Source organism: Urtica dioica, chromosome 4, assembly GCF_054948205.1.
Source record: "Urtica dioica subsp. dioica isolate 48M chromosome 4, U.dioica_male_clone48M_v1_H2, whole genome shotgun sequence".
In the NCBI taxonomy this organism is placed as follows: Eukaryota; Viridiplantae; Streptophyta; class Magnoliopsida; order Rosales; family Urticaceae; genus Urtica; species Urtica dioica.
In genome coordinates this window covers 41,239,961-41,267,100 of record NC_142759.1, presented here as the reverse complement: position 1 = coordinate 41,267,100, position 27,140 = coordinate 41,239,961, and the positions used below count along the sequence as shown (strand labels likewise).

Here is a 27,140-nt window from a genome sequence, read left to right as displayed (position 1 = left end):
GACTCCTCGAGTTGAGGTCACTCCTCGAGTTGAGTTTCGAGTTCACGAGTCGACTGATATGTCCTCGTGCTGACTCTTCACATGACTCCTCGAGTTGGGGTCACTCCTCGAGTTGAGTTCCGAATCCACGAGTCGACTGATAAGCCCTCGTGCCAACTCTTCACATGACTCCTCGAGTTGAGGTCATTCCTCGATTTGATTTCTGAGTCCACGAGTTGACTGATAAGTCCTCTTGCCGACTCTACATATAACTCCTCGAAATGAGTTCACTAATCGAGTTGAGTTCCGAGTTCACGAGTTGACTGATAAATCCTCGTTCCGAATGTACACATGACTCCTCGAGTTGAGGTCACTCCCTGAGTTGAGTTTTGAGTCCACGAGTCGGCCGATAATTCCTCGTGCCGACTCTTCACGTGACGCCTCAAGTTGAGGTCGCTCCTCGAGTTGAGTTTCGGGACCACGAGTCGACTGATAAGTCCTCGTGCCGACTCTTCACGTGACTCCTCGAGTGGAGTTCATTCCTCGAGTTGAGTTCTGAGTCCACGAGTCGACTGATGATTCCTCGTGCTGACTCTACACATGACTCCTCGAGTTGAGGTCACTCCTCGAGTTGGGTTCCGAGTCCATGAGTCGACTGATAAGTCATTGTGCCGACTCTACACAAGACTCCTTGATTTGAGATCACCCCACGAGTTGAGTTTCGATTCCACGAGTCGACTGATAAGTCCTCGTGCTGACTCTTCACATGACTCCTCGAGTAGAGGTCACTCCTCGAGTTGAGTTTCAAGTCCACGAGTCGGCTGATAAGTCCTCGTGCTGACTTTTCACATGACTCCTCGAGTTGAGGTCACTCCTCGAGTTGAGTTCCGTGTCCACGAGTCGATTGATAAGCCCTCGTGCCGACTCTTCACATGACTCCTTGAGTTGAGTTAAGAGTCCACAAGTCGACCGATAAGTCCTTGTGCCGACTCTTCACGTGACTCCTCTAGTTGAGGTCACTCCTCGAGTTGAGTTCCGAGTCCACGAGTCGACTTATAAGTCCTCGTGCCGACGCTTCACATGACTCCTCGAGTTGAGTTCTGAGTCCACGAGTCGACTGATGATTCCTCGTCCTGACTCTGCACATGACTCCTCGAGTTGAGTTCCGAGTCCACAAGTCGACTAATAAGTCCTCATGCCGACTCTACACATGACTTCTCGAGTTTAGGTCACTCCTCGAGTTGAGTTCCGAGTCCATAAGTCGACGGATAAGTCGTTGTGCCGACTCTACACATGACTCCTCGAGTTGAGATCACCCCACGAGTTGAGTTTCGTGTCCACGAGTCGACTGATAAGTCCTCGTGCTGACACATCACATGACTCCTCGAGTTGAGGTCACTCCTCTAGTTGAGTTCTGTGTCCACGAGTCGATTGATAAACCCTCGTGCCGACTTTTCACATGACTCCTCGAGTTGAGTTCCGAGTCGACGAGTCGACAGATACGTCCTCATGCCGACTCTACACATAACTCTTCGAAATGAGTTCAATCCTCGAGTTGAGTTACGAGTTCACGAGTCGACTAATAAGTCCTCGTGCCGACTCTACACATAACTCCTCGAAATGAGTTCATTCCTCGAGTTGATTTCCGAGTCCACGAGTCGACTGATAAGTCCTCGTGCCAACTCTACACATGACTCCTCGAGTTGAGGTCACTCCTCGAGTTGAGTTTCAAGTCGACGAGTCGGCTGATAATTCCGCGTGCTGACTTTTCACATGACTCCTCGAGTTGAGTTCTGTGTCCAAGAGTCGATTGATAAGCCCTCGTTCCGACTCATCACATGACTCCTCGAGTTGAGTTCAGAGTCCACGAGTCGACCGATAAGTCCTCGTGCCGACTCTTCACGTGACTGCTCTAGTTGAGGTCACTCCTCGAGTTGAGTTCCGAGTCCACGAGTTGACTTATAAGCCCTCGTGCTAACTCTTCACATGACTCCTCGAGTTGAGGTCACTCCACGAGTTGAGTTCTGAGTCCACCAGTCGACTGATAAGTCCTCGTGCCGACTCTTCACGTGACTCCTCGAGTTGAGTTCACTCCTCGATTTGAGTTCCGAGTCCACGAGTCGACTGATGATTCCTCGTGCTGACTCTACACATGACTCCTCGAGTTCAGGTCCTTCCTCGAGTTGGGTTCCGAGTCCATGAGTCGACTGATAAGTCGTTGTGCCGACTCTACACATGACTCCACGAGATCACCCCACAAGTTGAGTTTCGATTCCACGAGTCGACTGATAAGTCCTCGTGCTGACACTTCACATGACTCCTCGAGTTGTGGTCACTCCTCTAGTTGAGTTCTGTGTCCACGAGTCGATTGATAAACCCTCGTGCCGACTTTTCACATGACTCCTCGAAGTGAGTTCCGAGTCGATGAGTCGACTGATAAGTCCTCATGCCGACTCTACACATAACTCTTCGAAATGAGATCACTCCTCGATTTGAGTTCCGAGTTCACGAGTCGACTGATAAGTCCTCGTGCCGACTCTACACATAACTCCTCGAAATTAGTTCATTTCTCGAGTTGAGTTCCGAGTCCACGAGTCGACTGATAAGTCCTCGTGCCAACTCTACACATGACTCCTCGAGTTGAGGTCACTCTTGGAGTTGAGTTTCGAGTTCACAAGTCGACTGATATGTCCTCGTGCTGACTCTTCACATGACTCCTCGAGTTGAGGTCACTCCTCGAGTTGAGTTCCGAGTCCATGAGTCGACTTATAAGACCTCGTACCAACTCTTCACATGACTCCTCGAGTTGAGGTCACTCCTTGATTTGAGTTCTGAGTCCACGAGTCGACTGATATGTCCTCTTGCCGACTCTACACATAACTCCTCGAAATGAGTTCACTCATCGAGTTGAGTTCCGAGTTCACGAGTTGACTGATAAGTTCTCGTGCCGACTCTACACATGACTCCTCGAGTTGAGGTCACTCCCCGAGTCGAGTTCCGAGTCCACGAGTCGGCCGATAATTCCTTGTGCCGACTCTTCACGCGACTCCTCGAGTTGAGTTTCGGGACCACGAGTCGACTGATAAGTCCTCGTCCCGACTCTTCACGTGACTCCTCGAGTTGAGTTCATTCCTCGAGTTGAGTTCCGAGTCCACGAGTCGACTGATGATTCCTCGTGCTGACTCTACACATGACTCCTCGAGTTGAGGTCCTTCCTCGAATTGGGTTCCGAGTCCATGAGTCGACTAAGAAGTCGTTGTGCCGACTCTACACATGACTCCTCGAGATCACCCCACAAGTTGAGCTTCGAGTCCACGAGTCGACTGATAAGTCCTCGTGCTGACTCTTCACATGACTCCTCGAGTTGAGGTCACTCCTAGAGTTGAGTTCCGAGTCCATGAGTCGACTGATAAGTCGTTGTGCCGACTCTACACATGACTCCTCGAGTTGAGATCACCCCACGAGTTGAGTTTCGTGTCCACGAGTCGACTTATAAGCCCTCGTGCCAACTCTTCACATGACTCCTCGAGTTGAGGTCACTCCACGAGTTGAGTTCTGAGTCCACCAGTCGACTGATAAGTCCTCTTGCCAACTCTACACATAACTCCTCGAAATGAGTTCACTCATCGAGTTGAGTTCCGAGTTCACGAGTTGACTGATAAGTTCTCGTGCCGACTCTACACATGACTCCTCGAGTTGAGGTCACCTCCCGAGTTGAGTTCCTAGTCCACGAGTCGCCCGATAATTCCTCGTGCCGACTCTTAACGTGACTCCTCGAGTTGAGTTTCGGGACCACGACTCGACTGATAAGTCCTCGTGCCGACTCTTCACGTGACTCCTCGAGTTGAGTTCACTCCTCGAGTGAGTTCCGAGTCCACGAGTCGACTGATGATTCCTCGTGCTGACTCTACACATGACTCCTCGAGTTGAGGTCCTTCCTCGAGTTGGGTTCCGAGTCCATGAGTCGACTGATAAGTCGTTGTGCCGACTCTACACATGACTCCTCGAGATCACCCCACAAGTTGAGCTTCGAGTCCACGAGTCGACTGATAAGTCCTCGTGCTGACTCTTCACATGACTCCTCGAGTTGAGGTCACTCCTCGAGTTGAGTTCCGAGTCCATGAGTCGACTGATAAGTCGTTGTGCCGACTCTACACATGACTCCTCGAGTTGAGATCACCCCACGAGTTGAGTTTCGTGTCCACGAGTCGACTGATAAGTCCTCGTGCTGACTCTTCACATGACTCCTCGAGTTGAGGTCACTCCTCTAGTTGAGTTCTGTGTCCACGAGTCGATTGATAAACCCTAGTGCCGACTTTTCACATGACTCCTCGAGTTGAGTTCCGAGTCGACGAGTCGACTGATAAGTCCTCATGCCGACTCTACACATAACTCTTCGAAATGAGTTCATTCCTCGAGTTGAGTTCCGAGTTCACGAGTCGACTGATAAGTCCTCGTGCCGACTCTACACATAACTCCTCGAAATGAGTTCATTCCTCGAGTTGAGTTCCGAGTCCACGAGTCGACTGATAAGTCCTCGTGCCAACTCTACACACACTACAAGAAATACCACATTTAGCGACGAAACTATTAGCGACGACTTTATCGTCGCTAATCACCCATTTAGCGACGATAATCTCTCCAATTTAATTAAAACCAAATGATTTAGCGACGAGAATATCGTCACTAAAGATGTACAAAAACATTTAGCGACGAATAAGTCGTCGCTAAATGCCTGATTATGAACTGAAAACGTAAGTTCAATTAGCGACGAATTGTAACGATTCAGCGACGCTAAAATCGTCTCTAAATGTCTTTAAATACCAGATCGCGCGTTTCAGTTTTCTCCATTTCAGTTCACTCATTTCAACCTAAATCCCCAAATAAAAAACGCATTGTATCCCCTCCCCGTCCTCCGCCGCCATTGTCCTCCGCCGCCGCTATCCTCCGCGCCTCCGCTGTTGTCCTCCGTCGCCGCTGTCCTCCGCCAATCCTCTCCGGTCCTCACGTCTCTCTCTCCTAACCGGCCTCTCTCTCTCCTAACCGGCCTCTCTCTCTCCTCACGGTTTTCTCTCTCCGGCCACGCGTCTGAAGCTGCGCCGTCCTCCGCCGGCTTTCTCTCTCCTCACGTCTGTAAGTCGCTATCCCTCTCTCTATCTCTCTCACTTTCACTGCTCTCTCTCTCCCTTTTCTGCTCTCTCTCTCTCCCCTCCGGTCCTCACGCATCTCTCTCCCCATTTGCAGGTCACCCGAGTCCCGCCGCCATCCTCCGCCGTTCCGCCGCCGACGCCGAAGTCCTTCAGTCTGCGATATATACAAGTATGTATATATAAACATATATAAATATTAATATTTACATAAATGTTTAAACTATGTATAAGTATAATTAGTTTTATATATATATAAATATAAATTAGGATTAGACATATAAATATTTATATTATGAAATGAAATTTTGTTTGGATTAGTAAATTAGAAATTATTAAATTAAGAAATTTTGTTAGGATTAATTGAAATTAGAAATTTTGTTAGAGTAAATTATAAATTTTGTTAGGATTAATTTTGTTAGAGTAAATTAGAAATTTTGTTAGGATTAATTGAAATTGTATTTAATTTTTGTTACAAATGAATAAATTAATTAGGTGGTTATGGATTTAAAAATGAATAAAAATGTTAAATTAATTAGTTGGTTATGGATTTAGAAATGAATAAAAATGTGAAATTAATTAGTTGGTTACGGATTTAAAAATGAATAACAATGTGAATTTAATTAGTTGGTTATGGATTATGTATTTTAATAATCGAACCACTGAGGTTCGATTTATTGTTAGTTTTAGGATGTTTCTATGCAGATTTAAAGTTAAAGGCGTGATGCCGGGTTGTTAAGTTTATAGGGGAGGTTCTGCTGAAATTTCGGTAGGATCGTGAAATTATAAAATAAAATCCGAAAACTACTAAATTTTGAAATGTTCAATCTATAGGTAAAATGAGTTATCCAAATAGGAATTGGATAATCGAGGACCAACGTTTAAGCGTTGAGTTTGCGGCTGGCATGACAGAGTTCATGGCAATACCCCAACAACACGTAAATGTCGAAGGACGAGTTAAGTGTCCATGCAAGAGGTGTAACAACGTGTTGATGCAAAAAATTCGTGATATAGAGAATCATCTCTTTATCAGAGGATTTAAGAGGAATTACACGAGGTGGAACTTTCACGGGGAGGAAGAAGATGACGTAATGCAGTATCAGACGGATTACAGAGGAGGAGGCGGGATGTTTGATGCTGTACACGATATCTTAGATCACAACGACGTAGACGGTGACGATGACAGTATTGACCCGAATGCAGAATACCAGAGTGGACACAGAATTATGGCCGGGTTGTACGGAGTATTCGTCACTCTCATTTGTTGTCACGTTGATGCATTTGAAAGTGATGAACAAGTGGACGAATAAGTCGTTTGATCAGCTACTGAAAGTACTGAAAAAATCTCATCCGATCGGCAACACGATTCCAGAGTCACACTATGAAGCAAAGGCGAAATTGCGTCGATTTGGTATGGGTTACGAGTCGATTCACGTCTGCAAACATGATTGCGCGTTGTTTTGGAAGGACAACGCCAATCTAGACGAGTGTCCAGTTTGTAATGAGAGCCGGTGGCTGAAGAAAGACGGTGGAAAAAAAGTAGCGCATAAAGTGTTGCTCTACTTTCCACTGAAAGATCGACTTAAGCGACTGTACGCGAGTCGGCACACAGCTCTAGAGATGCAGTGGCACGAGAATGAACGCATTAAAGAGGATGGTGTACTGCGACATCCTGCAGACGGAGCAACGTGGAAGGAGATCGACCAAAAATATCCCATGTTTGCGGCAGAACCGAGGAACGTCCGGCTTGGACTTGCCGCCGATGGTTTCAACCCATTTGGTGACATGAGTTTATCGTACAGTATGTGGCCGGTAGTCTTGACTGCGTACAATTTACCGCCGTGGTTGTGCATGAAAACATCGTACTTGATGTTAACATTGCTTATACCAGGTCGTAGTGCGCCGGGAAAAGACATGGATGTTTTCTTACGACCGCTGATTGATGAGCTGAAGGAATTGTGGGAAACCGGTGTTGTGTTGAGAGATGGTTCGACCGCTGAGCTATTCAGGTTGTTTTCCGTACTTCTATGGACGGTGAATGATTTTCCAGCGAGAAGCAGTTTGTCGGGATGGAGTGGTCAAGGGTACCTTGCTTGTCCGACGTGTAACAACGACACACCATCTTTCAAGGCTCGAAACAAGATTGTTTACTGCGATCATCGTCGATTCTTGCCGTTGTTACACCCGATGAGGAAGAGCAAACTGTACAAGGTACGAAATGAGAAACGACCACCACCAGTGAGAAAATCAGCGAGCGATATACTTCGACAATTGCGATTAGTGGGAGATGCAACCCCGGGGAAGCACCCTGACTTCGGCGGGAAGAAACGAAAGCGCGATGCTAGTGAGTTGAATTGGACAAAGAAAAGTATTTCCTTCGAGTTGCCGTATTGGTCGAGTCTTATGCTGAAGCATAACCTCGATGTAATGCATATAGAAAAGAATGTATGCGATAATCTTCTGGGTACCTTGCTGAACATCGAGGGGAAGACGAAAGACACAGATAAGGCGCGGTTGACTTTGGCGGACTGGAACATAAGGCACGAGCTTCATTTGTACCAAGAAGGAGATAGATGGATGAAACCGCCTTCGTCATACACTCTGACACCTTCAGAACGGAAGCGGTTTACTGAGTTCTTGAGATCTGTCAGATTTCCCGATGGTTTTGCGGGGAATTTGAAGAAGAATGTTACCGCGGATGGGAGGTTGACGGGTTTGAAGTCTCACGATTGTCACGTGATTATGCAGCGCCTATTGGCTCCTGCTATTCGTCCTTTTCTGGATCGAACAATTCGAGATTCCATAATAGAGCTCTGCAACTTCTTCAGACTTATTTGCTCTAGAACGCTGGTAATTTCAGACATTGAGAAGGCGCAAGAGGATGTGAAGCTTATATTGTGTAAGTTGGAACGAATTTTCCCGCCTGATTTCTTCACAATCATGGTTCATTTGGTAATGCATCTACCGGAGGAGGCAATTAACGGAGGTCCAGTTCATATGCGGTGGATGTATCCATTTGAGAGATACCTTGGAACGCTCAAGAACTTTGTGCATAATCGAGCTAGACTAGAGGGTTCAATTGCCGAAGCCTATGTTGTAGATGAAGCATTGACATTCTGCTCAAGGTATCTAGAAGGAGTTGAGAATCGTTTCAACATGCCCCAACGAACAGACGTCGCGTCTAACTTCGAAGGTGTCGAACGGGAGTTATCGGTGTTTCAGTCATCAAGTTGTCGGCCTTATGGGAAGATGACCACGATACGCTTAGATGAGAATATACGATTGCTCGCTGAGTGGTACATTTTACGAAATTGTCCCGAAATTGACGATTTCATGAGGTAAATGAGTGAAATAAATGAACTTGAATTATATTTATACGACGTGATGTATTAAATGAACATGAATTTTATTTCAGTGAAGACATAGATCTCATGGAATTAGAAGGTCGGCCAGATGTTGAAGAAGCGCATCGACTTGAGTTCCCAAAGTGGTTTTGGGAAAAGGTATTTGACTACCAAACTCAAAGAATATGAGATAATTAATAACCGACTCGTTAATGGTTGTATGTAGGTATTTCAAATGAGCCAAGACGGATTATCCGTTACCTCCGAATTATATGCATTGGCATTGGGACCACATTTCGCACCACAGACGTATCCGTGTTGTGTAGTGAACGGGGTTAAATTTATCTCCCGTCAACGTGATAGCAGAAGAACGACTCAGAATAGCGGGGTATGTGTACCAAGTGAAGGAGGTCACGACTTCTACGGTCAAGTAGAAAACGCCATTGTCTTGACGTATCAGAACAATTGTCACGTCGTCTTATTTCAATGTCGTTGGTTCGGTGATCAAGATCAGAGGAAAAGGACACGCAACGACAATAACTTGACAAGCGTGTATGTGGCAAAAGAATGGTACAAAGACGAGCCATTTATTTTGGCAACTCAAGCGAAACAAGTTTTCTACTTGGAAGATAACTTGAATGGTCGTGATTGGCGAATCGTCGAAGAGTGTAAACATCGAAATGTGTGGGATCTTCCCGATATTGACCTCATTCTTGGTCAATCTTCGTCTTCAGTTCAGTTGTCAGTAGAACCGTTAGATTTAGATTCACTGTCAACGCGTCATCAGTCTGCGATACCAGAGCCCGTGAGCAACGACGCAGTGAACTTGTTGGAAAATATTGAAGAAGAAGAGTTTATCGATGACGAAGAAACTGAGGACGAAGATTTGATGGAAGAAGATGATTTGTCAGACGACGATGATTGATAGTATATAACGTTTTTCATTTACTTACTAAATTAACTGATTTAAATCATTAAGAATGCATAACTAAATAAATTTTGTTTTGAATTTCAGATGGCTGCGGCTACAGGAGCTGGAGGCAGCGGAGGCGGGGATGACTTCTTAGCCCGTCTCCCGAATTATTGCCAGTCGGCGCCCGTACGTGATGGCGTCGAAGAAGAAGACGAGGATATCGAACCGGCCGTGCGTGGGCCGACGGTCGGGCTTCGATCTGAGCGTGCACGGCGCCCCGGGGTGAAGGAAGTCATTATTTATAACGAGGACTTTCAGTCGTTCTTGCAGCCAGAGCGCGAGATGGATCCGGATCTCGCGACGTTCACGAACACGCTCGGGTTGGTCGTCCGAGACAAGATCTCGCCTACGGTCCCAAGGTGGACGAATGCGAACGTGGGGCCGGCGAAGGAGGCCGAGATCCGAGCAGCGATTCGCGACAAGTACGACATTCGAGTCGATGGTGATGCAACCGGGAATAAGAAGGCGATTTTCGATGCGGCAATCATTCGAGACGCGAAGACTCGTCTTCGCGATTGGAGGCATACATTGCGGTCGTGGTTCGACATCGACTGCAAGAGCAGCGTACAGGTGGCGCGGTCGCTGAAACCGAAGACCGTTAAGCTCGACACCGAATGGGAGACGCTGATACAACGATATACGAGCGATGAATTTAAGGTAATATCGAATCATTTACGTTAATCGAATGTTTATTAAACGATTTGTTATTTACGTGTACGTTTACTTATATTACAACAGGCTATACAAGCGAAGAATAAGGCGAATCGCACGAAGAAGAAGACGAAGACTCGACAGGGGACGATTGGGTTCTCGACCCACCGCATGAAAAACGTAAGTTTTATGTTTATATAATACATCAAATCATTAAAATTATCTAACACTTGAAGTTTTGTTTACATGCAGAAGAGCGTCGAGACAGGCGCATTCGAGAGCTTGTTTGCGAACTACAAGCGCCAACATCAGTCCGACAAGTCCGAATGGCTGACTCCTGAAGCCTCCGCACGTTATGTAAGTTTACACTTATTTTTCTTATTTTTCGATTAATATATACTAACTAGTTAATTATATCAGGATCGACTGGTCGCTAGGTTCAACACGTTGCGAGCGGAGCCTGAGCACCAAGGAGCGGACGTTGATATTTCCGTTCTAGAGCAGCAGGCGATCCACGATATTATGGGTTCGCGTACTGATCACTTGACCGGCGTCGGACGTTTGATGCCACAGGGAGCACGGATGGCGGCTGAAGTCGCCGAAGTCTACGGTTCGGCGGCTGGGACGTCGCAACCAGGATATGTCTCACAGGAGGTGTTGACATCGACCCTCGCCGCGTTCGCCGAGACAATACAGAGTCAGGTGCCCGGCCTCAACCTTAGCTCGTTCATGTCCAAATTTCCGCAGAGTTCGCAGCAGGCTCCGTCATCCCACAGTCAGCAGACTCCGACGGCCGGCGTCCACACTCCGACGGGCGGCCAGCAGAGGACTCCCGACGCCAGCCAGCAGACGACGCCCGGCGGACCAAGTCAGTCTACTCCGACGCCGCAGCCTGCAGAACTTCAGCGCCAGCAGAAGAGCGTTTCTCGTCGAGGAGGGCGAAAATGAGTGGCGGGACGACAAAGCAAACGTCGCGACTAGTGGTTTATTAGTTGTTTTGTGTATTTATTATTTACATATTTCTCGATAACCGAAAACAAACGTAACCGGATTTTATATAATTGTTGATTTGGATAATATAATTTAGTTTTTATTTGATTTTTCATTTTAGAATTTCACAACCAAAAAACCGTAAAAAATAAATAATTAACGACGAAAAAAAAATATAATAATAATAATTAGCGACGATAAAGTCGATGCTACTTATCTGTTTCACAACGAAAAAAACTTCTCCTCACAATATTTAGCGACGACTTTGTCGTTGCTAATATCGTCGCTAAATATTTACCGACGATTAAATCGTCGCTAAATATATTTAGGCACGGCGAATTAGCGACGATTTTTATCGTCGCTAAATACATTTAGCGACCATTTTAGAGTTATTACCGACGAAAAAAATCGTCGGTAAATGTTGTAAATGTTGTAGTGACATGACTCCTCGAGTTGAGGTCACGCCTCGAGTTGAGTTTCAAGTCCGAGTCGGCTGATAAGTCCTCGTGCTGACTTGTCACATGACTCCTCGAGTTGAGTTCTGTGTCCACGAGTCGATTGATAAGCCCTCGTTCCGACTCATCAAATGACTCCTCGAGTTGAGTTCAGAGTCCACGAGTCGACCGATAAGTCCTCGTGCCGACTCTTCACATGACTCCTCTAGTTGAGGTCACTCCTCGAGTTGAGTTCCGAGTCCACGAGTCGACTTATAAGCCCTCGTGCCAACTCTTCACATGACTCCTCGAGTTGAGGTCACTCCTCGAGTTGAGTTTTGAGTCCACCAGTCGACTGATAAGTCCTCTTGCCAACTCTACACATAACTCCTCGAAATGAGTTCACTCATCGAGTTGAGTTCCGAGTTCACGAGTTGACTGATAAGTTCTCGTGCCGACTCTACACATGACTCCTCGAGTTGAGGTCACTCCCCGAGTTGAGTTCCGAGTCCACGAGTCGCCCGATAATTCCTCGTGCCGCCTCTTCACGTGACTCCTCGAGTTGAGTTTCGGGACCACGAGTCGACTGATAAGTCCTTGTGCCGACTCTTCACCTGACTCCTCGAGTTGAGTTCGTTCCTCGAGTTGAGTTACGAGTCCACGAGTCGACTGATGATTCCTCGTGCTGACTCTACACATGACTCCTCGAGTTGAGGTCCTTCTATTGTCGGTCGTTTTCGGAAAACCCGAGACGCCAAGAAGACACGCCGTTCAAAGGGCCGATGGTCAGGCCGGAGGTCCTGAAGAGCGGCAAGCCATGACTCCATGAGTCGACTGATAAGTCATTGTGCCGACTCTATACATGACTCCACGAGATCACCCCACAAGTTGAGTTTCGAGTCCATGAGTCGACTGATAAGTCCTCGTGCTGACTCTTTACGTGACTCCTCGAGTTGTGGTCACTCCTCTAGTTGAGTTCTGTGTCCACGAGTCGATTGATAAACCCTCGTGCCGACTTTTCACATGATTCCTCGAAGTGAGTTCCGAGTCGATGAGTCGACTGATAAGTCCTCATGCCGACTCTACACATAACTCTTCGAAATGAGTTCACTCCTCGAATTGAGTTCCGAGTTCACGAGTCGACTGATAAGTCCTCGTGCCGACTCTACACATAACTCCTCGAAATTAGTTCATTTCTCGAGTTGAGTTCCGAGTCCACGAGTCGACTGATAAGTCCTCGTGCCAACTCTACACATGACTCCTCGAGTTGAGCTCACTCCTCGAGTTGAGTTTCGAGTTCACAAGTCGACTGATATGTCCTCGTGCTGACTCTTCACATGACTCCTCGAGTTGAGGTCACTCCTCAAGTTGAGTTCCGAGTCCATGAGTCGACTTATAAGACCTCGTCCCAACTCTTCACATGACTCCTCGAGTTGAGGTCACTCCTCGAGTTGAGTTCTGAGTCCCCGAGTCGACTGATATGTCCTCTTGCCAACTCTACACATAACTCCTCGAAATGAGTTCACTCATCGAGTTGAGTTCTGAGTTCACGAGTTGACTGATAAGTTCTTGTGCCGACTCTACACATGACTCCTCGAATTGAGGTCACTCCCCGAGTTGAGTTCCGAGTCCACGAGTCGGCCGATAATTCCTAGGGCGGACTCTTCACGTGACTCCTCGAGTTGAGTTTCGGGACCACGAGTCGACTGATAAGTCCTCGTGCCGACTCTTCCCGTGACTCCTCGAGTTGAGTTCATTCCTCGAGTTGAGTTCCGAGTCCACAAGTCGACTGATGATTCCTCGTGCTGACTCTACATATGACTCCTCGAGTTGAGGTCCTTCCTCGAGTTGGGTTCCGAGTCCATGAGTCGACTGATAAGTCATTGTGCCGACTCTACACATGACTCCTCGAGATCACCCCACAAATTGAGCTTCGAGTCCACGAGTCGACTGATAAGTCCTCATGCTGACTCTTCACATGACTCCTCGAGTTGAGGTCACTCCTCGAGTTGAGTTCCGAGTCCATGAGTCGACTGATAAGTCGTTGTGCCGACTCTACACATGACTCCTCGAGTTGAGATCACCCCACGAGTTGAGTTTCGGGTCCACGAGTCGACTGATAAGTCCTCGTGCTGACTCTTCACATGACTCCTCGAGTTGACGTCACTCCTCTAGTTGAGTTCTGTGTCCACGAGTCGATTGATAAACCCTCGTGCCGACTTTTCACATGACTCCTCGAGTTGAGTTCTGAGTCGACGAGTCGATTGATAAGTCCTCATGCCGACTCTACACATAACTCTTCGAAATGAGTTCATTCCTCGAGTTGAGTTCCAAGTTCACGAGTCGACTGATAAGTCCTCGTGCCGACTCTACACATAACTCCTCAAAATGAGTTCATTCCTCGAGTTGAGTTCCGAGTCCACGAGTCGACTGATAAGTCCTCGTGCCAACTCTACACATGACTCCTCGAGTTGAGGTCACTCCTCGAGTTGAGTTTCAAGTCCACGAGTCGGCTGATAAGTCCTCGTGCTGAATTTTCACATGACTCCTCGAGTTCAGTTCTGTGTCCACGAGTCGATTGATAAGCCCTCGTTCGGACTCATCACATGACTCCTCGAGTTGAGTTCAGAGTCCACGAGTCGACCGATAAGCCCTCGTGCCAACTCTTTACATGACTCCTCGAGTTGAGGTCACTCCTCGAGTTTAGTTCTGAGTCCAGCAGTCGACTGATAAGTCCTCTTGCCAACTATACACATAACTCCTCGAAATGAGTTCACTCATCGAGTTGAGTTCTGAGTTCACGGGTTGACTGATAAGTTATCGTGCCGACTCTACACATGACTCCTTGAGTTGAGGTCACTCCCCGAGTTGAGTTCCGAGTCCACGAGTCGTCCGATAATTCCTCGTGCCGACTCTTCACGTGACCCCTCGAGTCGAATTTCGGGACCACGAGTCGACTGATAAGTCCTCGTGCCAACTCTTCACGTGGCTCCTCAAGTTGAGTTCATTCCTCGAGTTGAGTTCCGAGTCCACGAGTCGACTGATGATTCCTCGTGCCGACTCTACACATGACTCCTCGAATTGAGGTCCTTCCTCGAGTTGGGTTCCGAGTCCTTGAGTCGACTGATAAGTTGTTGTGCCGACTCTACACATGACTCCACGAGATCACCCCACAAGTTGAGTTTCGAGTCCACGAGTCGACTGATAAGTGCTCGTGCTGACTCTTCACATGACTCCTCGAGTTGTGGTCACTCCTCTAGTTGAGTTCTGTGTCCACGAGTTGATTGATAAACCCTCGTGCCGACTTTTCACATGACTCCTCGAAGTGAGTTCCGAGTCGATGAGTCGACTGATAAGTCCTCATGCCGACTCTACACATAACTCTTCTAAATGAGTTCACTCCTCGAATTGAGTTCCGAGTTCACGAGTCAACTGATAAGTCCTCGTGCTGACTCTACACATAACTCCTCGAAATTAGTTCATTTCTCGAGTTGAGTTCCGAGTGCACGAGTCGACGGATAATTCCTCGTGCCAACTCTACACATGACTCCTCAAGTTGAGGTCACTCCTCGAGTTGAGTTTCGAGTTCACAAGTCGACTGATATGTCCTCCTGCTGACTATTCACATGACTCCTCGAGTTAAGGTCACTCCTCGAGTTGAGTTCCGAGTCCTTGAGTCGACTTATAAGACCTCGTGCCAACTCTTCACATGACTCCTCGAGTTGAGGTCCTTCCTCGAGTTGAGTTCCGAGTCCATGAGTCGACTGATATGTCGTTGTGCCGACTCTACACATGACTCCTCGAGATCACCCCACAAGTTGAGCTTCGAGTCCACGAGTCGACTGATAAGTCCTCGTTCTGACTCTTCACATGACTCCTCTAGTTGAGGTCACTCCTCGAGTTGAGTTTCATGTCCACGAGTCGGCTGATAAGTCCTCGTGCTGACTTTTCACATGACTCCTTGAGTTGAGGTCGCTCCTCGAGTTGAGTTCCGTGTCCACGAGTCGATTGATAAGCCCTCGTGCCGACTCTTCACATGACTCCTCGAGTTGAGTTAAGAGTCCACGAGTCGACCGATAAGTCCTCGTGCCGACTCTTCACGTGACTCCTCTAGTTGAGGTCACTCCTCGAGTTGAGTTCCGAGTCCACGAGTCGACTTATAAGTCCTCGTGCCGACTCTTCACATGACTCCTCCAGATGAGTTCCGAGTCCACGAGTCGACTGATGATTCCTCTGTTGTCAATGGTGCCCACAAGAAGAGTTGTAATCCTTATATTGTACATTTGATGTAATATAGTCTTACGAAGACTCTTGCTTGTAATTGCTTATTCATTTAATAAAAAAGTTGAAACGTTCATTCAATCTTCCTTGTTTGAAGCTTTATGATAAAACCTTAGTCTTTTAGTCCATAAACAAACTTAACAACTTACGAAGAGACAAATGTAGATTTGCATGAACAAACTCTTTGTAGTTTGCTTAAAACGATATATTCGCAATCTTAGGGTCAAAGGACTATTGACCTCAGTACGATTGTTAGAAGAATCTATGATGTCTCGTTATGAGGCATTGAGAGTTGGATACTCTATAGTTCTTCTAGGTATCTTCCGAAGGTACTGAATTGACCAGTGCACTTCTAGAGACAAGATAAGAACAAACCATTTAACCTCTTATGTCTCGAAGTCACTATGTATGAATTGCATCATGCTTACCTTAATCCTGAAATGAGATATGTCATTTCACACCTTAGTATTCTCATTTGAGAAAGTCAGAGTTCGGACTCACTATGTGATTCTGAACAGGGCCTATTGGTGAAGCACTAAGTTGTGAGAATGTCATGAGTAACTTTGTGAAGTTCTCATAGATATGGAATTCATGTACAAGATTGCTGAAATGCAATGTATGTCACCTCATGCTTTGTTCCTTGGAGTGTGAATAAATGAACTGGCCAGTGTCCAAATTGAGTCCTGACTCTTTTGGATGAAACAATGTGACTTGTTAGCTCCTCGTCAATACATTGTTTCTAACTTATTCACTAGCGACAAAGGAGTTGAGGAAATAACAGCTAGAAGGGTAAAATGGTAATTTAGTAAATCCCGACTAGCTGATGACATTCATGAAGGGTAAACATAGATAATATTCAGTGGATCCGCTCATCATAATTAGGTCGAATTCTTGAGTAGAAAATAAATTCATTTGAACCGAGAAATTTTCAGTGTCAGCTCTTTAGTGGAGTCAGTTGGCATTAAGCTAAACTTGGAAAAGGTTTGTGAACTTTTGAGTCCAAGTGTTTAGCTCAAACTTTGTTCATTTGGGTCCATGAGGTCACTGTCACGAATCACATCAATAGGAATAGTTAAACTGGAAGCTAAGTCAAAACAAGAATGAAAATTGTCAAAATGGTATCTTTGTCTTTTGAGACATAGGATGAAATGAATGTCAATAAATTTTTTGACAAGTTCATTTAATGACTTAATGTCACTCGGCCATGACTTGATCATTGGGCCTTGTGAGTTAATTTCATTTCATAAGAGTTTTATTGAAAATTCTTAATGGGCCTTTCTCATGTTGTCATGAACAAATGAAGAAGCTTCTAGAAGCTCCTTCTAGAGAGACTTGGGCACCTACCCTATAGAGAAATAGGAGAGATTATTTTGTGCATAAATGTATCAAGATACTTGCCAAAAGAAAAAGAGGAAACAAATTTGCATATCCATGCATTAGGAATTTCGGCCAAGAGAAAGTCAAAGGCATGGAACAAAATAGGAAACAAATCCAAGGCTTATTGAAGCCTAGTTTGGCCGTGTGACTCAATAAAGGAAATAGGGAAATTAGCTCATGAATATTTAATAATTCTATAGAAGGGGAAACTACCTTATAGAAGGTGAGACCTCTCCTATAAATAGGAGCCTCATTTCCTCACATTTCATTCATCCAAGTTTAAGAGATTTGAGAGACTCTCTCTCTAGAACTTGTGGCCGAAACTCCTCTCTCTCTCTAGTTTATTTTCTATTATTCTTGTTTTGGCACCTAGGTCCTCACTCGACCTAGTATTTAGCTCTGCGACTTCAAGACATGTTCTTAAGTCGTAGTGTTTAAAAGTGCCCACTCACTAATTCCTTTATTTCGAGTGATTTAGTGATAGAAACTTTCGTGGTTGCTCGAGGTGCCGAGGAAAGAAAGAGAGACGTGCTGCGAGGGGAGACGAGCGTTGCAAACTTTCCAAAAGCTTCTTCAAAGTTCATGCTTCAAGAAAGGTTAGTAAACTTCTAGCTCATATTAGTTTTTAATTACATGTACTTGCTCTTTGTCTAGGTTAGTAAAAACTGTTTTTACTTGTAAAGAAATTTTTTAAAATTCCGCCGCTTCCCGAAGCGTTTAATCTTTTTCTTAAACCCTAGATCAATTCCAACAAATGGTATCAGAGCTATGGTCAAAGATTAGCATGTACATGTTTTTAAAATTATGAGTTTGAAAATCGTTTTCGAAAGTTTACTATTTTTGTGACAAGTTAGAATTGTAATCTTAGTTTTTTTTTTAATTTAATCCTCTTGTCTTTAAATTAAAAAGCATGTTGATTTTCTATGAGTTTGGGATGTTTTTAAAACACATTAGAATCAGTTCTAAAAGTTTTTAATTTTTTATATTGAAAAACGTGTTTTAAAGGTTTGCTCTGATCATTGCTCAATGAGCTACGTCCGAGAGTGAGACGATGATGGCAAGGCCTCCCCTTGGGGGATTGTGTTTCAAAGTTGACCTTTTGGACTAAGTGGTTGGTTGCACACTTAGGCTCAATCCCTAGTAATCCTCCCTTGAGGCTCTGCGAAGGGATGTGAGTGATCAAACCAATTTACAAGGTGGCTAGTCAAAAATGATGTATTGACATTTTGGCTAAGCATTAATGATGTGTCATTTACTTATAAATGGAGATTTTTTGCGGCCTTCTCTTGAGGGAGTAAATTATCGTTTGGTTTATAACACCTTTGGATTTTATAAAAGTCTTAATAAAACTGAAATCCTAATCCAAAGACTAATCATAAACTTGTTTCAACTTAAATAAGCAACATGTCTCGCAAACATCTCTCGTTCATCCTTTCCTCGAACAAACTCGAAAACGATAACTACGTAGATTCGAAACATAACCTCGACATAGTCCTTACCAAGCACAAATGGGTACTCACCACCCCGTGTCCTCCTCTGACGAATAATGATTCAACTCAAGAGGACAAAGACGCCTTGGCGGCCTGGCTCTGCTCCGATGAGATTGTGAGGTGCTATATCTTAGCATCAATGAACAATGTGTTGCAACAACAACATCGTGACATCGAGACTGCCGCCGACATGCTCACCAATCTCCATGAGATGTTTGGAGGGCAAATGCGTCAAGCAAGGCAAAAAGCAGTCCGACAATTTATGAACTGTCGCATGAAGGCTAGGACTCATGTTGGAGACTTTATGATATTCATCATTAGTCATCTGAGTAAAATGGAAATCCTAGGATCTGAGATTGGTGGGAAGAATGTCATAGATGTGATCTTAGAAGCTCTCCCCGCATCTCTTGATACCTCCAAGATGAACTACTCCATTAACAAGCTAAAGTACAATGTTACCAAGCTTATGGAGGAACTTCACACTGCTGTAGGTCTCACTAAGAGAAAGAGGAATCAAGGAGAGGCACATGCTACTGAGCACAAAGCTTCCGCCTCTAGAACTGAGAAGGGACCTTACAAGGTCGATAAAAAGAACTGTCCCGCCTATCTCAAAGCAAAGGAACATAGTATTGTACTAGTTACCGAAGCATGCTTAGTAGCTGATAATGTATCAATGTGGATACTTGACTCCGCTGCTACTAACCATATTTGTTGTTCCTTGAATGGTTTCAAGAAAACCAAAAGCTTAGAGGAAGGCGAGTTCTGTTTCAAATGGGGTGATGGGAGCCTGGTGTCTGCGAAGGCTGTGGGATCCGTGACGCTGTCTTTTGAAGACCGCACTTTAAACTTGAATAATGTTTATTTTGTTCCTACATTTGGGAAGAACTTAATATCCGTTGCTCGAATTCTTGAGAAAGATTATTGTTTAAAGTTCATAAACAATGGAATTCGTATTTCATTTCCTGATAATTCTTTTGTCACTGATGCATGTATGAAGAATGGTCTTTTTTACATCTATCCCACTCAACCTTCTCTTTTAGACACCGAAATAGATAACGATCTAATTAGGGAGCCAAAGAGGATCAAACTTTCTGAATCCTCCGATCAAACAAAATCAACATATCTCAGGCACTTAAGACTTGGTCATATCAGTCTAGATAGGATTAAGAGACTTGTGAGGGATGGTCCACTCCAAGCCTCTGCAATAGGTTCACTACCTACTTGTGAATCCTGCATAGAAGGAAAAATGACTAAGCGACCTTTCTCTGATAAGGATCGAAGAGCCACTGAGTTGCTGGAACTAGTACATTCTGTTGTATGTGGTCCGCTCAACCAACAGGCACGTGGAGGATACGAATACTTCGTTACCTTCACCGATGATTACTCACGATATGGGTTTGTCTATTTGCTCAAACACAAATCCGAGACCTTTAACGTATTTAAGGTCTTTAGGGCTTTAGTGGAAAAGTAAACTGGCAAAGTGATCAAAACCCTTCGATCTGATCGAGGTGGTGAGTATATGTCTGGAGAGTTCGATGACTTTCTTAAAGAAGAAGGTATCGCTTCTCAGCTTACCGCACCTGGCACGCCTCAACAAAACGGAGTGTCAGAGAGAAGAAATCGAACTCTTATGGAGATGGTTAGATCAATGATGAGTTACTCATCACTCCCTCTTTCCTTTTGGGGATATGCCCTTGAAACAGCCGCCTATATTCTGAACCAAGTTCCGTCCAAAACGGTTCCTGGTACTCCTTATGAACGATGGACTGGCCGTAAAGTGAATCTTAGCCGCATCCGAATTTGGGGTTGCCCTGCACACGTGCTGAGGCAAAAGACTAGCAAGTTGGCTAGTAGGTCAGACTTGTGCCTGTTTGTGGGATAAGACTTATTTTCTCAAACCCTAGATCGATTCCAACAGTAATTGCTTATTCATTTACTAAAAAAGTTGAAACGTTCATTCAATCGTCCTTGTTTGAAGCTTTATGATAAAACCTTAGTCTTTTAGTCCATAAACAAACTTAACAACTTACGAAGAGACAAATGTAGATTAGCATGAACAAACTCTTTGTAGTTTGCTTAAAACGATATATTCGCAATCTTAGGGTCAAAGGACTATTCACCTCAGTACGATTGTTAGAAGAATCTATGATGTCTGGTTATGAGGCATTGAGAGTTGGAGACTCTATAGTTCTTCTAGGTATCTTCCGAAGGTACTGAATTGACCAGTGCACTTCTAGAGACAATATAAGAACAAACCATTTAACCTCTTATGTCTCGAAGTCACTATGTATGAATTGCATCATGCTTACCTTAATCCTGAAATGAGACATGTCATTTCACACCTTAGTATTCTCATTTGAGAAAGTCAGAGTTCAGACTCACTATGTGATTCCGAACAGGGCCTATTGGTGAAGTACTAAGTTGTGAGAATGTCATGAGTAACTTTGTGAAGTTCTCATAGATATGGAATTCATGTACAAGATTGCTGAAATGCAATGTATGTCACCTCATGCTTTGTTCCTTGGAGTGTGAATAAATGAACTGGCCAGTGTCCAAATTGAGTCCTGACTCTTTTGGATGAAACAATGTGACTTGTTAGCTCCTCGTCAATACATTGTTTCTAACTTATTCACAAGCGACAAAGGGGTTGAGGAAATAACAGCTAGAAGGGTAAAATGGTAATTTAGTAAATCCCAACTAGCTGATGACATTCATGAAGGGTAAACATAGATATTATTCAGTGGATCCGCTCATCATAATTAGGTCGAATTCTTGAGTAGAAAATAAATTCATTTGAACCGAGAGATTTTCAGTGTCAGCTCTTTAGTGGAGTCAATTCGCATTAAGCTAAACTTGGAAAAGGTTTGTGATCTTTTGAGTCCAAGTGATTAGCTCAAGCTTTGTTCATTTGGGTCCATGAGGTCACTGTCACGAATCACATCGATAGGAATAGTTAAACTGGAAGCTAAGTCAAAACAAGAACGAAAATTGTCAAAAGGGTATTTTTGTCTTTTGAGACATAGGATGAAATGAATGTAAATAAATTTTTTGACAAGTTCATTTGATGACTTAATGTCACTCGGCCATGACTTGATCATTGGGCCTTGTGAGTTAATTTCATTTCATAAGAGTTTTATTGAAAATTCTTAATGGGCATTTCTCATGTTGTCATGAACAAATGGAGAAGCTTCTAGAAGCTCCTTCTAGAGAGACTTGGGCGCCTACCCTATAGAGAAATAGGAGAGATTATTTTGTGCATAAATGTATCAAGATACTTGCCAAAAGAAAAAGAGGAAACAAATTTGCATATGCATACATTAGGAAGTTCGGCCAAGAGAGAGTCAAAGGCATGGAATAAAATAGGAAACAAATCCAAGGTTATTGAAGCCTAGTTTGGCGGTGTGACTCAATAAAGGAAATAGGGAAATTAGCTCATGAATATTTGATATTCTATAGAAGAGGAAACTACCTTATAGAAGGTGAGACCTCTCCTATAAATAGGAGCCTCATTTCCTCACATTTCATTCATCCAAGTTTAAGAGATTTGAGAGACTCTCTCTCTAGAACTTGTGGCCGAAACTCCTCTCTCTCTCTCTTTAGTTTATTTTTGATTATTCTTGTTTTGGCACCTAGGTCCTCACTCGACCTAGTGTTTAGCTCTGCGACTTCAAGACTTGTTCTTAAGTCGTAGTGTTTAAAAGTGCCCACTCACTAATTCCTTTATTTCGAGTGATTTAGTGATAGAAACTTTCGTGGTTGCTCGAGGTGCCGAGGAAAGAAAGAGAGACGTGCTGCGAGGGGAGACGAGCGTTGCAAACCTTCCAAAAGCTTCTTCAAAGTTCATGCTTCAAGAAAGGTTAGTAAACTTCTAGCTCATATTAGTTTTTAATTACATGTACTTGCTCTTTGTCTAGGTTAGTAAAAACTGTTTGTACTTGTAAAGAAATTTTTTAAAATTCCGCCGCTTCCCGAAGCGTTTAATCTTTTTCTTAAACCCTAGATCAATTCCAACATCCTCGTGCTGACTCTGCACATGACTCCTCGAGTTGAGTTCACTCCTCGAGTTGAGTTCCGAGTCCACGGGTCGACTAATAAGTCCTCGTGCCGACTCTACACATGACTTCTCGAGTTGAGGTCACTCCTCGAGTTGAGTTCCGAGTCCAAGAGTCGACTGATAAGTCGTTGTGCTGACTGAGTTTCGTGTCCACGAGTCGACTGATAAGTCCTCGTGCTGACTCTTCACATGACTCCTCGAGTTTAGGTCACTCCTCTAGTTGAGTTCTGTGTCCACGAGTCGATTGATAAACCCTCGTGCCGACTTTTCACATGACTCCTCGAGTTGAGTTCCGAGTCGACAAGTCGACTGATAAGTCCTCATGCCGACTCTACACATAACTCTTCGAAATGAGTTCATTCCTCGAGTTGAGTTCCGAGTTCATGAGTCGACTGATAAGTCCTCGTTCCGACTCTACACATAACTCCTCGAAATGAGTTCATTCCTCGAGTTGAGTTCCGAGTCCACGAGTAGACTGATAAGTCGTCGTGCCAACTCTACAAATGACTCCTCGAGTTGAGTTTCAAGTCCACGAGTTGGCTGATAAGTCCTCGTGCTGACTTTTCACATGACTCCTCGAGTTGAGGTCACTCCTCGAGTTGAGTTCTGTGTCCATGAGTCGATTGATAAGCCGTCGTGCCGACTCTTCACATGACTCCTCGAGTTGCGTTAAGAGTCCACGAGTCGACCGATAAGTCCTCGTGCCGACTCTTCACGTGACTCCTCTAGTTGAGGTCACTCCTCGAGTTGAGTTCCGAGTACACGAGTAAACTTATAAGCCCTCGTGCCACCTCTTCACATGACTCCTCGAGTTGAGGTCACTCCTCGAGTTGAGTTCTGAGTCCACGAGTCGACTGATAAGTCTTGTTGCCAACTCTACACATAACTCCTCGAAATGCGTTCACTCATCGAGTTGAGTTCCGAGTTCACGAGTTGACTGATAAGTTCTCGTGCCGACTCTACACATGACTCCTCGAGTTGAGGTCACTCCCCGAGTTGAGTTCCGAGTCCACGAGTCGGCCGATAATTCCTCGTGCCGACTCTTCACGTGACTCCTCGAGTTGAGTTTCGGGACCACGAGTCGACTGATAAGTCCTCGTGCCGACTCTTCACGTGACTACTTGAGTTGAGTTCATTCCTAGAGTTGAGTTCCGAGTCCGCGAATCGACTGATGATTCCTCGTGCTGACTCTACACATGACTCCTCGAGTTGAGGTCCTTCCTCGAGTTGGGTTCCGAGTCCATGAGTCGACTGATAAGTCGTTGTGCCGACTCTACGCATGACTCCACGAGATCACCCCACAAGTTGAGTTTCAAGTCCACGAGTCGACTGATAAGTCCTCGTGCTGACTCTTCACATGACTCCTCGAGTTGAGGTCACTCCTCGAGTTGAGTTTTAAGTCAACGAGTCGGCTGATAAGTCCTCGTGTTGACTTTTCATATGACTCCTCGAGTTGAGGTCACTCCTCGAGTTGAGTTCCGTGTCCACGTTTCGATTGATAAGCCCTCGTGCCGACTCTTCACATGACTCCTCGAGTTGAGTTCAGAGTCCACGAGTCGACCGATAAGTCCTCGTGCTGACTCTTCACGTGTCTCCTCTAGTTGAGGTCACTCCTCGAGTTGAGTTCCGAGTCCACGAGTCGAATTATAAGTCCTCGTGCCGAATCTTCACATGACTCCTCGAGTTGAGTTCTGAGTCCACGAGTCGACTGATGATTCCTCGTGCTGACTCTGCACATGACTCCTCGAGTTGAGTTCACTCCTCGAGTTGAGTTCCGAGTCCACGAGTCGACTTATAAGTCCTCGTGCCGACTCTACACATGACTTCTCGAGTTGAGGTCACGCCATGAGTTGAGTTCCGAGTCCATGAGTCGACTGATAAGTCATTGTGCCGACTCTACACGTGACTCCTCAAGTTGAGATCACCCCACGAGTTGAGTTTCGAGTCCACGAGTCGACTGATAAGTCCTCGTGCTGACTCTTCACATGACTCCTCGAGTTGAGATCACTCCTCTAGTTGAGTTCTGTGTCCACGAGTCGATTGATAAACCCTCGTGCCGACTTTTCACATGACTCCTCGAGTTGAGTTCCGAGTCGACGAGTCGACTGATAAGTCCTCGTGCCGACTCTACACATAACTCCTCGAAATGAGTTCATTCCTCAAGTTGAGTTCCGAGTCCACGAGTCGACTGACAAATCCTCGTGCCAACTCTACACATGACTCCTCGAGTTGAGTTTCGAGTTCACGAGTCGACTGATATGTCGTCGTGCTGACTCTTCACATGACTCCTCGAGTTGAGGTCACTCCTCGAGTTGAGTTCCGAGTCCACGAGTCGACTTATAAGCCCTCGTTCCAACTCTTCACATGACTCCTCGAGTTGAGGTCACTCCTCGAGTTGAGTTCTGAGTCAACGAGTTGACTGATAAGTCGTTGTGCCGACTTTTCACATGACTCCTCGAGTTGAAATCCGAGTTGACGAGTCGACTGATAAGTCCTCCTGCCGACTCTACACATAACTCCTCGAAATGAGTTCATTCCTCGAGTTGAGTTCCGAGTCCACGAGTCGACTGATAAATCCTCGTGCCAACTCTACACATGACTCCTCGAGTTGAGGTCACTCCTCGAGTTGAGTTTCGAGTTCACGAGTCGACTGATATGTCCTCGTGCTGACTCTTCACATGACTCCTCGAGTTGACGTCACTCCTCGAGTTGAGTTCCAAGTCCACGAGTCGACTTATAAGCCCTCGTGCCAACTCTTCACATGACTCCTCGAGTTAAGGTCACTCCTCGAGTTGAGTTCCGAGTCCACGAGTAGACTAATAAGTCCTCTTGCCGACTCTACACATAACTCCTCGAAATGAGTACACTCATCGAGTTGAGTTCCGAGTTCACGAGTTGACTGATAAGTCCTCGTGCCGACTCTACACATGACTCCTCGAGTTGAGGTCACTCCCCGAATTGAGTTCCGAGTCCACGAGTCGGCCGATAATTCCTCGTGCCGACTCTTCACGTGACTCCTCGAGTTGAGTTTCGGGACCACGAGTCGACTGATAAGTCCTCGTGCCGACTCTTCACGTGACTCCTCGGGTTGAGTTCATTCCTCGAGTTGAGTTCCGAGTCCACGAGTCGACTGATGATTCCTCGTGCTGACTCTACACATGACTCCTCGAGTTGAGGTCCTTCCTCGAGTTGGGTTCCGAGTCCATAAGTCGACTGATAAGTCGTTGTGCCGACTCTACACATGACTCCTCGAGATCACCCCACAAGTTGAGTTTCAAGTCCTCGAGTCGACTGATAAGTCCTCGTGCTGACTCTTCACATAACTCCTCGAGTTGAGGTCACTCCTCGAGTTGAGTTTCAAGTCCACGAGTCGGCCGATAATTCCTCGTGCCGACTCTTCACGTGACTCCTCGAGTTGAGTTTCGGGACCACGAGTCGACTGATAAGTCCTCGTGCCGACTCTTCACGTGACTCCTCGGGTTGAGTTCATTCCTCGAGTTGAGTTCCGAGTCCACGAGTCGACTGATGATTCCTCGTGCTGACTCTACACATGACTCCTCGAGTTGAGGTCCTTCCTCGAGTTGGGTTCCGAGTCCATAAGTCGACTGATAAGTCGTTGTGCCGACTCTACACATGACTCCTCGAGATCACCCCACAAGTTGAGTTTCAAGTCCTCGAGTCGACTGATAAGTCCTCGTGCTGACTCTTCACATAACTCCTCGAGTTGAGGTCACTCCTCGAGTTGAGTTTCAAGTCCACGAGTCGGCTAATAAGTCCTCGTGCTGACTTTTCGCATGACTCCTCGAGTTGAGGTCACTCCTCGAGTTGAGTTCTGTGTCCACGAGTCGATTGATAAGCCCTCGTGCCGACTCTGCACATGACTCCTCGAGTTGAGTTCAGAGTACACGAGTCGACCGATAAGTCCTCGTGCCGACTCTTCATGTGACTCCTCTAGTTGAGGTCACTCCTTGAGTTGACTTTCGAGTCCACGAGTCGACTGATAAGTCCTCGTGCTGACTCTTCACATGACTCCTCGAGTTGAGATCACTCCTCTGGTTGAGTTCTGTGTCCACGAGTCGATTGATAAACCCTCGTGCCGACTTTTCACATGACTCCTCGAGTTGAGTTCCGAGTCGACGAGTCGACTGATAAGTCCTCGTGCCGACTCTACACATAACTCCTCGAAATGAGTTCATTCCTCAAGTTGAGTTCCGAGTCCACGAGTCGACTGACAAATCCTCGTGCCAACTCTACACATGACTCCTCGAGTTGAGTTTCGAGTTCACGAGTCGACTGATATGTCGTCGTGCTGACTCTTCACATGACTCCTCGAGTTGAGGTCACTCCTCGAGTTGAGTTCCGAGTCCACGAGTCGACTTATAAGCCCTCGTTCCAACTCTTCACATGACTCCTCGAGTTG

The 27,140-nt window shown here is 45.6% G+C and overlaps 1 protein-coding gene across 1 annotated transcript in view; it reads left to right on the top strand.

Moving 5' to 3' along the window:
* The window catches only part of LOC149401558 (uncharacterized), a 106,015-nt gene that overhangs the window by 15,389 nt on the left and 63,486 nt on the right, over positions 1–27,140 (top strand). Inside the window, exons 2-4 of the mRNA XM_089610779.1 lie at positions 9,909–10,100; positions 10,182–10,274; positions 10,347–10,451. Of these exons, the coding sequence (XP_089466905.1) occupies positions 9,909–10,100; positions 10,182–10,274; positions 10,347–10,451 (390 nt within the window). The remainder of the gene's footprint in view (positions 1–9,908; positions 10,101–10,181; positions 10,275–10,346; positions 10,452–27,140) is intronic.